Source organism: Drosophila innubila (genome assembly GCF_004354385.1).
Source record: "Drosophila innubila isolate TH190305 chromosome 3R unlocalized genomic scaffold, UK_Dinn_1.0 2_E_3R, whole genome shotgun sequence".
Lineage (NCBI taxonomy): Eukaryota > Metazoa > Arthropoda > Insecta > Diptera > Drosophilidae > Drosophila > Drosophila innubila.
This window is the reverse complement of record NW_022995380.1, coordinates 4,922,955-4,938,800: the sequence shown is the minus strand read 5'-3', so window position 1 is coordinate 4,938,800 and position 15,846 is coordinate 4,922,955. Positions and strand designations below refer to the sequence as shown.

The 15,846-nt window shown below is 40.4% G+C and overlaps 4 protein-coding genes across 5 annotated transcripts; 1 reads left to right on the top strand and 3 right to left on the bottom strand.

Annotated features, from left to right (window-relative positions):
* Positions 1 to 1,789: 1,789 nt before the first annotated feature.
* Positions 1,790 to 7,268, bottom strand: LOC117791471 (microprocessor complex subunit DGCR8). 2 transcript variants are annotated; one of them, XM_034631236.1, is made up of 6 exons: positions 6,383 to 7,268; positions 5,352 to 6,327; positions 4,681 to 4,872; positions 3,638 to 4,623; positions 3,332 to 3,586; positions 1,790 to 2,693 (listed from the first exon to the last, which is right to left on the bottom strand). In XM_034631236.1, exons 2-6 carry the CDS (start codon positions 5,608 to 5,610, stop codon positions 2,406 to 2,408), a joined length of 1,980 nt encoding a protein of 659 aa, XP_034487127.1. In that variant the 5' UTR covers positions 5,611 to 6,327; positions 6,383 to 7,268; the 3' UTR covers positions 1,790 to 2,405. The 2 variants fall into 2 exon arrangements, with proteins under 2 accessions (XP_034487127.1, XP_034487128.1); XM_034631237.1 differs by lacking the exons at positions 5,352 to 6,327; positions 6,383 to 7,268 and adding an exon at positions 4,975 to 5,128.
* Positions 7,269 to 7,602: 334 nt separating this feature from the next.
* On the top strand, positions 7,603 to 8,356 carry LOC117791965 (N-acetyltransferase 9-like protein). Its single transcript, XM_034631910.1, has one exon. It carries the CDS (start codon positions 7,673 to 7,675, stop codon positions 8,273 to 8,275), a length of 603 nt encoding a protein of 200 aa, XP_034487801.1. The 5' UTR covers positions 7,603 to 7,672; the 3' UTR covers positions 8,276 to 8,356.
* A 185-nt stretch (positions 8,357 to 8,541) lies between these two features.
* LOC117791964 (transcription factor Ouib) lies at positions 8,542 to 10,510 on the bottom strand. Its single transcript, XM_034631909.1, has 4 exons — positions 10,330 to 10,510; positions 9,451 to 10,271; positions 8,902 to 9,012; positions 8,542 to 8,839 (listed from the first exon to the last, which is right to left on the bottom strand). Exons 1-4 carry the CDS (start codon positions 10,444 to 10,446, stop codon positions 8,698 to 8,700), a joined length of 1,191 nt encoding a protein of 396 aa, XP_034487800.1. The 5' UTR covers positions 10,447 to 10,510; the 3' UTR covers positions 8,542 to 8,697.
* A 321-nt stretch (positions 10,511 to 10,831) lies between these two features.
* Positions 10,832 to 15,821, bottom strand: LOC117791486 (mothers against decapentaplegic homolog 4). The gene is made up of 9 exons (XM_034631262.1): positions 15,030 to 15,821; positions 14,688 to 14,959; positions 14,112 to 14,475; positions 13,739 to 13,945; positions 13,017 to 13,631; positions 12,673 to 12,952; positions 12,442 to 12,610; positions 11,626 to 11,752; positions 10,832 to 11,559 (listed from the first exon to the last, which is right to left on the bottom strand). The coding sequence occupies exons 1-9, from the start codon at positions 15,088 to 15,090 to the stop codon at positions 11,354 to 11,356; spliced, it is 2,301 nt and encodes a 766-aa protein (XP_034487153.1). The 5' UTR covers positions 15,091 to 15,821; the 3' UTR covers positions 10,832 to 11,353.
* Positions 15,822 to 15,846: the final 25 nt, after the last annotated feature.

Below are 15,846 nucleotides of genomic sequence, written 5' to 3'. Positions count from 1 at the left end.
TCCTACTGTCGAGCGTGCTAGTTTTTATATCCTGTTGGTAGGACAAAGAGCTTTATTCTATTGTATGTAATAATATTCTTACTTAATACTATTAAAGGGTACCGTTGTTGTTTTTAGTTATTTACTCCCAAAGACAATTTTGTTTATCAAGGATCAAAGGAACCAACTGGCATTGACCAAAGATTGAGTTATTTGAAGTTTCTTAACAATCATTATAAGTAAACTAAACAAGTAAATAGATTAGGATGGGAACACAATGTGTCAACATTTGTATTTTGGTTTTTCTTTCATTTCTAGAAATTAACTGGAAGTGAAATAAACTGAAATTGAAATTGCGCGAATTTGCAACAAAGCAAACGAACCCAAACGTCAACCTAGTTTTGGCCGACGCAACAGACGACGCGACGACGAATGCAAAGCGAAATACTTTTGATATGATGGTATTTGGTGCTTGGTTAAGGAGAGAGGGTGCCATGAATAGCGGTTGGCAGCCCCCTGGGCGGATTATTGAATTTTCCAACATTTGAGTGACACTTGGCGCCTGATGTGCCTAACTTACCTTACTGCTGTTGTTGTTGTGCCTGCTGTATTTGCTGTTGTTGTTCTTAATGTTGCTAATTCAAATGCGTGCGTTGCGTTGACAAAATTCCAATCGCATTTTACATGCAAGCAATTTACATATATTCACATAACATACATTCATGCATAGCATGTATGTATGTATTTTTGAATGACGCAGGCCGAGCAGCGGACACTTGACAGTAAACACAATTGCCGTGTATTTGTATGTGAGTTTATGTGTGTGTGTGTGTGTGTATGTGTGTGTTTGTATGTGTGTGCTGTAGTTATACACGGACAACACACAATTGGAATGGAGGCTGCGGCGCCCGCAGTCACAACGACGACGAAATGTATACCCGTTGATATATTCTTTTTTTCCAAGCGAGACCCAATTTCTGGGAGTTCACACGAGCCGCCTATCTGTGATATTTAAAGCCGCTTTTGGTCATCAAATTTGTAACAACACTTGACCCACTCACGCACCCACGACCCACCAACTTTTCCCAATGATCGGCGGATTGACGAATTGTTTGTTACTTGGCACCTGATGCAATTCGCTGTGTTTTCAATTTAAGTGATTTAATTAAATTCGGTATTGGCGGCACAGCGCAAAGATGACCAGCTGCCTCCTTTAGCACTCGACACGCAACGAACAAATACTGAAGAAGCAAGCCAACGGTAAAAGGAGCAGCGCAACGTTTTTTCTTTTCTCCATGCTTCTTTTATATGATTTGCTGATGCTGCGCGCTCTCGCTGCGCACAAGCCAGTGCTGCCCAGCGCGGCGAATTCGCTTGCGCGTGCCTGCTCTCGCTCTCGCCCGAGTGTCTGCCATTGTTGCTGTATGCATACATGTGTTTGCCTGTGTGTGTGTGTGTGTGCGTGCGTTCGTATGTCCGAGGAATGCGATAAAAAACGAAGCGTTAGAATGAAATGAAAATGTAGCATAATTTATGGCTGCATTGTCTTTTAAATAATTGCACGCACATACACATAGACATACATATATTTAAAATGTGTATGAATTTACGGTAACTCACCGGCACAGCAAACTCGTCAACCTCATAATGCCTTGTAAATATATCATTTTTCTCATTTTAATTTATAGCCGTTAATAATATTTTTAAAACTTTAGAAAATGTTGAAATAACCGATTAATTTTTGAAGATTTTTTATGCACAAAATTACATTTATTGAGATATCCGATGTTTAAAAAATAAAAATACAAGATTTGTTGTTCAAAATATTGGCAATTTTAATATAGAACTATTTGGTAAGGCTACAGTCGAGCGAGTTCGACTGTGAGACACCCTATACTTATTTTGTAGAAATGCAAATTACTGTAATTTAATTTTAGCTCGAAGATTCGTAGAACTAAACAATTTTTGTTATGATCATGTTTTCTAAGTTTTACTAGATTATACACAACATATTAAAGCAAATTTGGGCTTAGTCCCTTACTCTTCTTATATCCTTAAAAAGAAGAAAAAGAATTATCCAAATCGGATGATTGACTGACAGACTATATGGATATATCGATGTTGATGCTTAATATGAATACATATATTTTGAGGTCTGTCACGCCTCCTTCTGCTTGTTACACAAAAATGTTTTCACAAACTTTTTTAAGTTCAGGGTCTAATTACGTTAATTGTATGCATTTACTCTTAGACTGTATTGCACGCACAGGGACCTGTCTAGAGAGCCATATCGCTGTGCAATTTAAAACAATATTTGTCATATTATGATGGATCACAGGGGGTAACTGTGTCATGTAAGTTGGTAAACTGAAAACTCAATGACAGAGATGTTGCTAATGATGATGACGATACTGGGGTTCCTATAACTACAACTCGACGTTGTTCAAATTAGAGCCAGATGAAGTAGGCAAGTCAACGTCGCTGGGCGGAACAAAGGTTCCCATCGTGTGTACGCTCTCCTGTTTGGCGCTCAGCTTGAGCATCTCGGACTTGAGTTTGTCGAGGATGGCATAGTTTGGTTGGTTAACTGCAGCCTTGCTCTGGAGTACTGTAATCTCTTGTTCCTCCAGCTTCTTCTCCTTAAATGTTTTGATCGAATTGTTGCCATACAGGCGTAATAGTGAGCCCCAAGTTTGAATGTGCGGGTGCAGTATCTAAATAAAAATAGTAATCAAAGGATCAAGTATCGTAGCCAGGGACCGATGAAAACAGTTATGGAACCAAAAATTAACTAAATAAAATATTCTAAATATTTTTGTTTTGTTTAACTCATTTAAAATTCGTGTTATGTAATTCTTATCTCAAAATGGAAAAAAGAAGAATTCTTTATTTTCGATTTATTTTTTTTTAAGTTTTAGTTTTGATTTTTATTATTAAAGCTACAAACATAATTTAACCCATAACTTTCATAACAAAAGTTAAAAATTAAAGTCAGAGCAGATACCTTTTAAATCAAGTAAAAGATCAAATTAAATATTGGCTCAGATAAAAAAAAAATATTAAAAAAATACAAAAGCTCATAATCTCACCAACAATAATACTACAAATTAGAATTATAAATATTAACTTTTGGCAACTTTAAAGGCAAAAGCAAAGCTAATATTTTTGAATTTCAAAAATAGAAAGCAATTAAAATTAAAATATTTTAAAATAAAGTTTTTCAATATGAAATTTAAACAAAAGATAATCTACCTATAATTACAAAATATTTATTTGTCACATATTAATTTTTGTAATTTATAACAGAAACTATTTTTGATTAAAATACATACAGAGCTTCGACTTCACTTACCTGTAGAATGGCCTGGGATGCCAGTTGTTTGCCCTCGCGTTTGTTCTTGCAAACGACCTTGGCCGAATGCTTTCCAACGGTCATTGTGAATTCGTTTTTGTTGTTTGCAGTACGATTAATCTCTTGGGTGATCTGGACATCGCTGCCGTAGTTACGTTGCAAGCAGGTCAACAATATGGCATTTGGCGAGGGTTCCGTTGTCTTGTTGCAGAACTCTGTGACGCGAGGATCCTCGATGCGTATGTCATCGAACACCTATAGAACAATTGTAAGTTAAATGCCTATTAAACTGGGAAGAACACTTACAGACAGATCACTTTGTGTTTTCTTGGCATTTCCGCTCTTTTGATCCTTATTGTTGCCTGTTATTTTGTCCTTAACATCCGGTATAAGTATCTCAAGTGTTTCCCGTGCCGCCTCCGATTTGGCCTGCTTCTTGCTGGTGCCGTAACCCGTACCATATTTAAGATTGTTAACTGAAACTGTTGCCGAATAGGGCGTGGCAGCATTTTGCAACTCCTTGAACTCATATGTTGGTTGTGTCTTCAGTGCATGCTGCACATATTCGTGCAATATGCAAACAAAGCTCTTGCCATTGGGATTCATTATCCATTCTTTGCGACCACGCGGATTTGTCGCACCCTCCGCACCGCCAGCCGCTAGAATGGGAAACTTAATGAGCTTGGTGCCGTCGGGAAGGGTTGGCCGCTGTATATTCTTGATGTGCTTGCGATTCTTGGTAAACTTGCGACGTGCGTTCCAGCTTCGAAAACGAAGCACACGAATCACCTTGAACTTGAATAGCTTCTGACAATACGAGTTTAGCTGATCCGGTGTGACAGATTCCTTTTGGGTGTTTTCGTTGACCGTAACAATTTTAGCTGCCGGAATCAAAGCTTGCAAGGCTTCAGTGGCTTCAGCTCCATCGCCTGTTTTGGGATCAGTGCTAGGGGCGTCTTTGTTCTCTGTACTTTCGATCTCCATGGGTTGTGCTGTAGTATTTGCAAAAGGACAAACGCCAGCTGGTGTTTCATCCTTATTCTCTGGCGGCGTCTTCTCAGTCGTGAGCTGTTGCTCTGCCTCCTTTTCTTCATCCAGGGCGCGTCTGTAGTTCAAACAGGGAATGGCTCCCAGCGGCACAGCATGTTTACGTGCACTACCCGTGCCCAAAAAATAGGGTCGAGCGGCACAACAGACTCGCGTCTTACGGTGAAGAAATAGGGGCATGCCACTGTTGTGTGTCACCTGTACCCAACCCTCTGGCAGTACCTCAAAGTGGTTGTGGCGCTTCTCTGTAAAGTAAATGTCTTTAAGTAATCCCAACTGCAAGGAAGACTTTGTATGCTTACCTTCCAGTACTGTCTTAAAACGCTGCTCGTATTTCGGTCTTTTTGACTCGCGCAGATCGTCGGGCAACTTTTCGTCCAGCAGATTCTCAATTTCCTCATCGTCAAAGTCTGAGGAATCATAGTCTCCGGCCTCGGCATCGCCTTCCTCATCGTCAGCATAATTTTCGCCATTCTGCTTTTCGCTGTTGTCATCTGCAGCAAGTGGAAAGAAACAGAGAAGTGTTTAGATATGGTGTCATCTTCATGATTAGTAATATAATACTTATTCGACCCCCAGATATTTACTGCTTATACCTGATTTAAACGATAGTCTCTCGTTCAGATCTAGGCGGACAATTGGTATCATACGCATGTTTAAGCCAGCTCTTAAGGCCAATCAGAGATTACGAATCACGGAAATTTATCATGGAAATGAGGCTACATCGAGGAAATGCGAACAGGTCGTAATAACAAAAGCAAATGAACCTTTGGTAGATACATACATCCAATGAATCTGCTGAGCTACTACAAATTTTTATCAGATTTCGTGGCGTTCTATTTACACAATGATAAGCTCTGGCAAGATCCTAAGATAAGACTTGTAGAAGATGTTGCTTTATGACTAGTGCCATGTGCCCCGACAGTCATATGTACATACTTACAGAGAATTTCTATTATGATTTATCTCTCACCTGACTCATCCTCCTCACTGGCGGTGGCCACCTCATCGAGCACCTGAAACTGACGTAGCTGCTGATCAATGGGCTCCGACAGCAGCTCGGCGTCGCGGGTTTGACGCATTTCCTCAATGGCACTTAGCGAAAAGCCAGCTACTTTAAGCTCTTGCTCTTCTTGCTCTTCGAGACGTGGACGCTTGCGTTCCCGGACTGTCGTCGGAGATGCAGCGCGCTCTGTGCGTGCCGCCTCAGCTATCAGATTAGCCTCAGCCATTTTATGTGTATGGTTATCGTTATGGGTATGTATTAGAGTATGTATATGTATTACTTAAAATTACGTTTGTATGCTATTGTTTTTTGATTTGCTTTGATTTTGGTTTTTCTTATAGCTGTGTTTGAGTTCTTCTCGCCAATAACCAATACTGAGAACATCCAACGATTTCAAATTGATTTTTCATTGGAAGTGCCACATTGATTAAGCTAGAAAACCCAATCTAAGAAATGGTTCGCCAGTTCTTTTGCTAAGCTCGTGTATTTACTGCACTTTACACAATAATTATTGGAGCATGAATCTGCATAACACGTTTTTATTATGTTGTTGCTATTGCAATATATGTATGTATGTAGTTAGTTAGCCGGCTTCTCAAGCGAAGCTGCTTTTGCAATGGATTCTGTGGACAAACAAAACACCAAGGCAAAAGTGGCTAAGCCCGTTTCAATAACTATCGCCGTTTTCAATTAAATTAATAACGTACAAAATATATTTATTAAATAATAACAAAATAAAATTCTGCAATAATGGCCACGCTCCCGATGATATTAAGTCAATAATCAGCTGTTTTAATCAATTCGAGAGTTGCCACATCGCTTAAATGCAATAATTATCTGCCTTTTATGCTCATTGGCTTATCGATAAGGCGCTAATAATTTAAATAAACATATTAGCTACATTTAATTTCAGTAGCGAAAATGATGTTGCTACGTATTCAATCTGTGAATAAATTAAAATAGTATATTAGCATAATACATCAAATACATAATATTACCTCATTTATGTTATTCGATACGGCAGTATTGACAAGCCCCAAGCAAAACGGCAGGCGCCGAACAGAAGACTTCTTGGCTTCCTGTTTTAAGTATTGGATGAGAAAGAATACGAAATCGTTATTCAAACCCATGCAATTGCAAACGTATAGCGATGTAAGAAGCTTCATATGAATCAAAAGCTGTTTCAAATCATTTTCTTGCAGTTGTCGAGCGTTTGTTAAGCTAAGAACTCTCAGTTTCGACAATCGAAGCACAACGCAATTGATGAAATGACGATTCGGATTACAGATATTCAGCATCTCGAGACCACGTAAGTAGGCAACGTGCCAGCCAAGCTTAACAGTCAGTTCCGAACCAATTCGTAGATACTTCAAGGAGTCAGGCCGCAATTTAGCAAGCCTTTCGAATAATCTATCGTTCGATTTTACAAAAATTTGAATATCCAAACTATTCAGTCGGGGTAGCTTCACCAATGATTCATAGTTCGCATGATCGGTACTATCAATAGTGAGATTCTGCAAGTTTTTCAAGTGTTTGCAAATTTCAGTTATTATCCCGGACATATCATAGTCGACACTTATTACTAGACACTGTAGATTCTTCAGATAAATACATGCGTTTATCATGTGAATTTCTTTGTTAAGCAATTCGTGATCAAAACTGAACATCGTCATCATCTTTATTTTGCGGCCACTTAGCTTAAAGAAGGTGTTAATCTCAGGCTCCGACCAATTGTTAAAGACTTCGATCCAATTAAAACATCGAAAACTCCTCTTATGTTCCATTTTGTAAATACGTTTGAATCGTTGACACGTTAATGCCAAATTACATTGACTCCTCAGGTCTAAATATTGGCAAACCTTTAACAAGCACTTGTCGGACATGTCCAAAATATTAAGAGAAGCCATTTTGGGATTGATATTTAAATGGATTTTTACGAAATTATTGAATGAACTGAATATATACAAATAAAAATAGTACTAATCTTTTGAAGACTATGTATGCTAAGGACAGATTCTGTTAGTCGGATGAAGTGAAATCGAGCAAAGTTTCAACATAAGTTATAATTCATGTTTCATAGAATAAAGTAGAGAAAATATGCCAATGATATTTTTTTTTTCGAATGAGCCGAAATGTATCTTTTTGAGGAACCAATGCTGCCACACATTTCTTAGAATTAGATTGCGACGTTTTACAACACATTACAGTGTAGTGTCGCCATCGCACCTGGAATTGCTCCAATTGCTCATGCGATTATAATAAACAATTGTGAATTTTCGTAGTTTCCCATGCGACTTAATGAGCATACTAAGCTACTTGGGCAACGGGTGGTGCTGGTGCCCTATGAGGCTCGTCACGTACCCAAGTATCACGAATGGATGAGCTGTCCGACACTGAGAAACCAGACTGCATCCGATGAACTGTCTTTAGACGAGGAATACGAGATGCAACAGAGTTGGCGACATGATAACGACAAGCTGACATTTATAGTGCTTTGCGCTGAAACCTATGCTAAAACCAATGATGAAATTGCTGCAATGGTCGGTGACACCAATCTCTTCCTGCACTACGATGAGGAGGACAAGCAATATGTGGCAGAAGCAGAGATTATGATTGCATCGAAAGAGGCGCGAGGCAAAGGTTACGGTCGTGAAGCCATGCTGCTCATGTTCAAATACGCACAATCACATCTACCTCTGGCCAAATTTGAAGCCAAGATTGACATGGATAATCTGATATCCCTACGTCTCTTTGAGAGCTTTCAATTTATTGAAGTGCGTCGCGTGGAAGTGTTCCATGAAGTGACCTTAGAACGTCAGATCACACCTGAATGGTTGACCTGGCTGGATGCACAGATTGCTCTAAGAAGCGAAACTTATAATAGCTGTTAAATTAGTCTCTAGTCAATTTTAGATATAGTTTACTAACTGTTAATTATATCTATGTATTCAATTACATACTAAAGCACAAAATTTAGAAAAAATAACTTAAATTGGAAGAATTTGCAAACCACTTTTTTAAAAAAGTCATAGGAAAATCAATCTTTTCGTTTGTCAATTTACATCAAGCACTCTCAAATATTAAACATTTGATGTCTTAAACAAATATGGTTGAAAAGGACTCTGCAAGTTTATCGAGTTTTGAGAGATTTATTTCAGTTTTTATCAAAATATTTACACAACGATAAATTCCACTCACTTCGAAACATATAAAAACACCAAAACTATGTTTCAAATTCTTAAACAAATTTTATTGTTAATTATTATCTGGTCTAAGCTTAACAAAATATTATCTATTTTATAATCTAGATATTCTACGCAAGTACATTTCCTATGTCAATTTCAGCATTATTTGTCTCAGCCACAAAGTTTTGTGCATTCTGCTCATGTCCTTTGGAACGGTAGTGGGCAGCTAAGTGAGGACGTCGCATGAAGGATACTTTGCAAACTTCGCAGCTGTAAAAAAAAGGAAGCATAGTTTGCAGTGTTGTTTCATGAATTAAATCTAAAGTACTCACTGAAAACTACGAACTCCCGAATGGCTGAGCATATGTGTCTTTAACTTGTTGCTCACGGCAAAAGCTTTATCACACGTGGTGCACTTATATGGCTTGTAATTTGTGTGGCGACTGAAAAAATTAGAAATAAAGAATTCTATTAATTGGTATCACATGCCAATTTCGAATAATTTTGGTAAGTGATCAAACAACAAAATAAGAGATTAAAAACTATGGAGATCCTTAACAAAAATAAGAAAAAAGAAAAATTAAATGAGAAAAACATTACATAACAATTAAGTAAAATCATTGATATTAAGAGAAAGAATTTACTTTTTTTTGACTCTGGCTAAATTTTTTTTTGTTAATGGCTATCAGATTAAATATTTTTGATTTCCTAATTTTTGCCTTCCTAATATTTTGTGTTCCTTGCTACATTGATTCGAATTTTGATGAGCTTTCTTTCAAAATTAAATCAAATCTCTTTTCGTTGTTTTGTATTCCTGATTTCTCCACTAATTTAGGTATTCATAATTTATTTGTTATTATTTATTTGAAAAAGTAACTTACTTGCGTTCATGCTGAATACGACCGCTGTGATCGGCAAATGTTTGGCCGCAGTACTGACAAGGATACGGTTTCTCGCAGAGATGGGCCAGCATGTGGCGACGCAACAAATGCGGCGTATAGAACTTTAAGGGGCATTCCTTGCAAGCAAAGTTCTTCACTCCTGTGTGCCGCAACAGATGCACCTTGAAATTGCTGGGACAGGTAAAGTGTCTGCCACACTGCTCACAGATGCAGTCGCGCTTGCGACGTTCCCGCTTCAGCTCCACTATCTCATCCTCCGAGAGCTTGCTCCAGTTAATCCGCGGTGTGTTTGCGGCATTGATAGCGAAATTGACTGGAGCATAAAGTTTGGAAGCAGGTTTGCCTGCATGGCGTTCAATGTTGGGCAAGGAATTTGGCTGTTCAGCATCTGTAGGCTGTTCAGCATCTGTAGGTTGCTCAGCATCTGTAGGCTGCTCAGAAACTGTTTCAGTCTCTTCTGTTTCGCGAACATGCCGTGTCGATTGCTCATCCATTTCGAAGTCTTCAGTTACTTCATCTAAATGCTCCAAGGTATCAGATTCATTCTGATCCTCCCTATAGTCATACACTGTGATTTCCTCATAAGAGACGGATTGTTCCGGCTGTTTATCTTCTTCCTCTTCCAAATTGAGATTGTCCACTTCATCCATGTCTATTTCCTGAAGCGCTTCAGCCACGCTTTCGCTATTTATAAGCAGCTGTTGTGTCCTTATAATGCGTTCTCGAAATACAATTGCTTCACGCAACGCAACTTCACAAGGTCCGCAAATATGTGCTGGAAAATCCGTTTCCTCTAGCAGCTAAAAAAATTTAATGAAATCTGTCAAAGCTGCGTCCAATAATGTCAGTGACACTTACAAAGAGACCTGTCAATGCTTCTATTTGATGTAACATGATGTTGTCGGGTTGTTCAAACAAATTATTTGCGTTCAAACAATAAATTATTTTGCCACAGGTACGACAGCGTGCGGACATTTTATAAACATTTTCCAAGCCAAACGCGTTTTTCACTTATATTTCCCACCAATTCGCGTCTTTTTTGGGAGTCAGCTGTTGTTTAGAGTTGTATCAGGGCTGTTGATACAGCTTGTATATATCGATAGTTTTTTCTTGTCGACGATATCAATTTCGATATAATTATTTTTCACTGATTCAAATTAAAATATTTTTTCCTATCGCTATTACCCGACACTGGTTCGTCATATTTGCTCATATCTAGCGAAAACGTTAGTCGATCAAAATTTTTAAATGTCGTTGTGGATTGTATTAACAATTAATATGATTAAACAAAACAACGAACACTAATGACCCAAAAGAATAGATATACAATACCTCAATATAAAAAGGAAAGCAAGTTATCTACATTTTGTTAATGCTTGGTTTATTACATTTATATTACAACTACATTCTTTACTTGCCTTGCATATGTTTGCTGTCGCTGTAGTTGCTGCGTATGTAATGCTGTGTGTATGTTTGGGCTGTGGTCTGTATGACAGAAGGTTCATCAAATTACATGTACCGGTAGTCAGTTATCAAATATGAATATGCATATGTTTATGTGTATGTGTACGTGTGTGTCTATGGATATTGTATATAAAACTAATTGCTTAATGTTTAACAGCTGTTTTAAATTTTTTATAAAAATTATTATTAAATAATTAAAGGCAAACATAATCATAAATGTAAATTGCAAATCAAAACTAAATATTTTATACCATTTTGTTTGCACTTGCTTAACTTAAATATATATGTATGTGTAGCTGCTCAAATTTAATCTTAAACTAACATTCTTTCATCTTGTTGTGTTTGCTTTTGTTGTTGTTGTTGTTATGAATAATAAATATGTTTTGTATGTGTGCAGTGGTTGACAGTTGACAGTGGTTTATGCAGCGGCTCCATCGATGGGCATGGCATGCAGCACCTCGTCGAGCAGCTGAAGGGCACGATGCAAATGCACCTCGATCCAGCATGGCGTCTCCTTAATTGATTGTCGTGGATAATCAGGTCCCCATCCCTTGACAAAGCTCAGTCGCAGTATACAAAGACGACGCAGATCATCGACTCCAATACCAGCAGCAGCCGTAATGCCTACAATCATCAAATTGTTCAAGTCAGCAATTAAATTATTCACTGACATTAATTCATTTTACTCACTTCTGCCAGCACCACCCATCTGTTGATTGGATACACCTGCCACGGCAGCTGCTTGCGCTGCAGCAGCAGCTTGTGCGTTGGTGGCCAGCGAGTGCATCTGCTGATGGCATTGACGCAAATCAAAAACCTGTAAAAGATCAACAAAAATTCAATACAAGTAATATATATTGGTACCTATAAGAACTCCGAAATTTTTTAAGGAATTACAAAAAATAAACATGAGTACAATTTTAGGAATTCAAGATTAAAAAAAAAATAAGTAATAAATTAGGAATTTCACATAAGAAAAATATTCAGAGTCGAAAACTGGGAAGACCAAAATTAGCTAAATTAATTCGATCGCCGGGTTTAATCCTCCCGTAATATTCAAACTTTAAAACTAATGAATAAGAAATAATGAAAGAGAAATATGAGAAAGATCTTAAACTCTTAAGTTAAATTAAAATTAAATCTTTAATTCAAGTAAACGCCAAAGAAAGGCCCGAATAAAATAAATTAAAATACGAAAGTGTAGACAACCGTCTAACATCCCTACTCAAATGATTCAACAAAATGTTATGTATTTTGATAATAGGAAAATGTTCAAAAGTCAAAATCAAATATATTTAAAAATAGCGAGTTTTTTAAAAAAATATTTTTGATTCTGGTATTTTATAATTTTTGTATTCCTAATTTGTGTTTCCTAATTTTGGGTTCCTAATTTGGTTTTCCTAATTTTTTCTTTCGAATGTGCGTACTCTGAGTAATATTTTTGGACATTCATATAGAGTATATATTAAATATATGTAGTATATATTAAAAGATTGAATGACTTACTTTTATGCACGCTGCCGGATAGATCTTGTGAACTGCATCGCCCGGCGTTCGGCCCGCCTCGCGATCCAGATAGTAGCTTTGTACGAACACAGAGTTATCGCTGAGACAACGCAGCCAGACATCACCCTCACCGCGCAGATCCAATTGAACGCCCTTTCCAATATGCAGTCTGTTGATATATTATCCAAGTTATAAACAAAATCTCTATAGATGTTCCTACTGTTGGCTCACCTGGCACGCTCCGATTGCTCCGTGCGATGCACGTTGCTGAGGGCGCCCAGACAGAAACGATTGCCACCCGAGGGATCCACGTAGCCATCGATGATGACATTTGGCTTGGCGGAGGGCACTTTAAACGTCTCGCCCACCTGTGTGTCCAGCTCGAAGTATGCAATGGAACACCAGTACTCAGGTGCAGGCTGGCGAGAAAGCAGACGCGGCTGTTGTTGTTGCTGCTGCTGTGGAGGCGCCTGTTGCGGCGATGCTAGGTCACCGGACATCGATGAATTCCCTGCAATTAAACAACATGATTATAGCAAATAATACCGATTTCCAACCCTTTGTTTGTTACTTACAGTATGCGCCAGGCAATGAGCGAGGATCTGGCGGTTGCATGGACTGTGTGTAGGTGAGTGTATTCGGTCCAGTCCAGGTGCCGGCAGAGCCACCGCCTCCGCCTCCACTGGACTGTGCACCAACTCCACCACCACCACCACCAGAATTGGGCTGGTTGCCAGCTGTCGATTGTTGCTGCGATGAAGGAGGCTGTGTTGATCCATAGTTACCAGCGTTGGCATTCTGGCCAACCGGTTGTGATACATAGCCATTCTGTTGCTGGGAGTGGACACTTGTTGGACCAGTGCCACTGGATGCACTGTTACTAAACTTGCCCACGTCATTGGCTACGTTTTGCATTTGTGCGCCTGTGGATGGTGCTCCATAGTACTGGCCACCAGTGCCAGCAGCTCCGCTAGAATTACTGACACCGTTGGGTCCATTGGGTCCGCCACCGGGAGGCGGCTGTTGCTGTTGCATGGCCATCGAGGATGGATCTGTGGGTGAGCTGGCCTGGGCATGATGCACACCGTTGCCTTGCGTGCTCTGTGCTTGTGTGGGCGGGGGTGGTGGCGCCATAACAGGCCCGGGGCCAGGATTCATGGCACCCATGCCAGGCATGCCATGAGGTACGGCTGCAATGACATACAAGTTGTGAAGTAAGTTGAAATTGGAGTTGGAAATGCAAAAACAAGCAAATAAATTCAAGAATCAACAAAAAACAAAAAAAACAAACGCTTACAAAGAGAATGCGGCGCTGGCTGGGATTGGGATTGTTGTGGTTGTGGTTGCTGCTGTGGCGCTGCCTGCTGCTGTGCGGCCTGGTTGAGCCGAGGTGGCGGCGGTTGCACCATCCACGAACTGCGCGGTCCGCCACTGTCCGTCGGCTCGATTTTTGGTATTGCACGACCGGCAGCAAACATTGCACTCATTTGATTAGCATCAGTGACTACAAAACCAAAAAAGTAAGCGAAATAAACGAAAAGGAAAATAAAGCAACAGAAACTTATGTCTATATAACTAATGGAAATTCATGGCAAATAAACATGATATTGGATCTTCTTGAACGAGTTACCCTGTGCAAGGACAAACATAATATTACTGGGAGATCATACCGTAGTCACCGGGCCCGGGTCCCTGGGGCGGATAACCATAGCCACCCGGGCCGACCATCTGCGTGGGATGATGTTGTATGGTGCCGATGTCGTTGCCATCGATGTCCATGCCGCCAACCAGAGAGCCGGCTGAGTATTCATCTTTGACCAGGCGACTGGGGCCCGACTGCAAGCTGAGTCCGGACAGATCGATGCCCGGCGAGACGACACGCTCGTAATGGTAGGGATTCACGCACACCGAATCGCATTTGAGATCGAACGCAAAGGCGCAGTACTTGACGTGCTTCAGCTCGTTCTTGTGGAGATCTGGCCAGCGCCAAATGCGGGCATAGATCACATGTGGGAATCCCTTGCGTCCGGCCACCTGCAGTCAATAAACAAAATCAAGAATTAATGTACATACATACAAGTACAAATGTCGCGTATCGCGACCGGAAATGCCACAAAATCAACAAACAAACAACAAAAACAAACAAATACTAAACTATACCTCACACAGCGAGTGTGGCGATAAGAGAGAAAACTGAATTGGAGAACTAATACAATAACTCAATAACTGAAAACTGACGCTCTCACCTGCAAGCGACCGTCAAGCGTGCGCTGGATGGTGACGCATTTGCTTGGATGGGCGCCGTTAGTGGTAATTGCCGTTATCAGCGAATCCAATTCGTCTCGCTTCTCCTTGAGCTTCTTAACCAGCGACTCGATGGCCCGCTTGGCAAATCCCTCGCTCTCCCCGCCCTGCCGGTGGCACATTAGCGAATGCACAATGCTCAGGCAGGCATCCGCCGATGTGGGCGCATTCGAGGGCGGAGGCGGCGGCATTTGTACCATGTCACGGACAATAACTAGGCACAAAGATCAAAAAGTCAGTTAGTTCAATAAATAATAATAATAATCAAATTGTAGTCGACTTACTGTCCTGCGGCGCTACGGCTCCGTACATGTGGGCGGGCGGGCCGTTGGCCGGTCCGGCCATGCCAAAGTCCTGGGCAATGCCCAGGCCACCGCGTGCATGGGCATCCACTTCGGCGTTGTTTGTGTCGCCGCCGTCACAAAATCCGTATCCAGCTGATGGCCACAAAGCGCTGCCGAAAGCGTTGCACAAAAGCAGCGCCAGCCAAACTGCACCAAACAAAGAGAAGCACGCGAATGTGCGCACAAAACAAAACGGGCAAGTCAGCGACCGTTGCCGCTCTCTTCTCTCTCCCCTTCAACTACCGCTGCTAATGTAATTGCTCCAAACTGCAAAGCAGTTGTTGTAAATTTACATCAGTGTGTGCTAAAAAGAGCGCCTTTGGGGGTGTTACGCACACATTGAAAACGCTTATGAGCACGCACTCACATACACGCACGCACACACACTCACACACGCTGTTAAACTTGAACTCCCACAAAGCTACTGTAATTATGGCAACAGCAAGGCTTTTCTTTGCAGCTAGGAGTGCTGCTTCGGCTCCTCCTCCTCCACCACCACCACCTCCACCTCCTTCTTCTTCACTTAGTTGTCCGGCAGCAACAGTAACTCTTGCACACAAACAAACTCACGCATACACCGATTTAGTAAAGTTTTGAGTACAACTTTGTCTCTTTCTGATTGCACTGTTTAACTTTATAATTGCTGCGTCTTTATTCTCAGCTCTAAATATGCACTAAATAATTTTCCGCACATAGCTAGTTTTCCACTAGGGTTGTTGACAGTGCTGCCAACTTCTTAGAGAAAATAATATCTGTT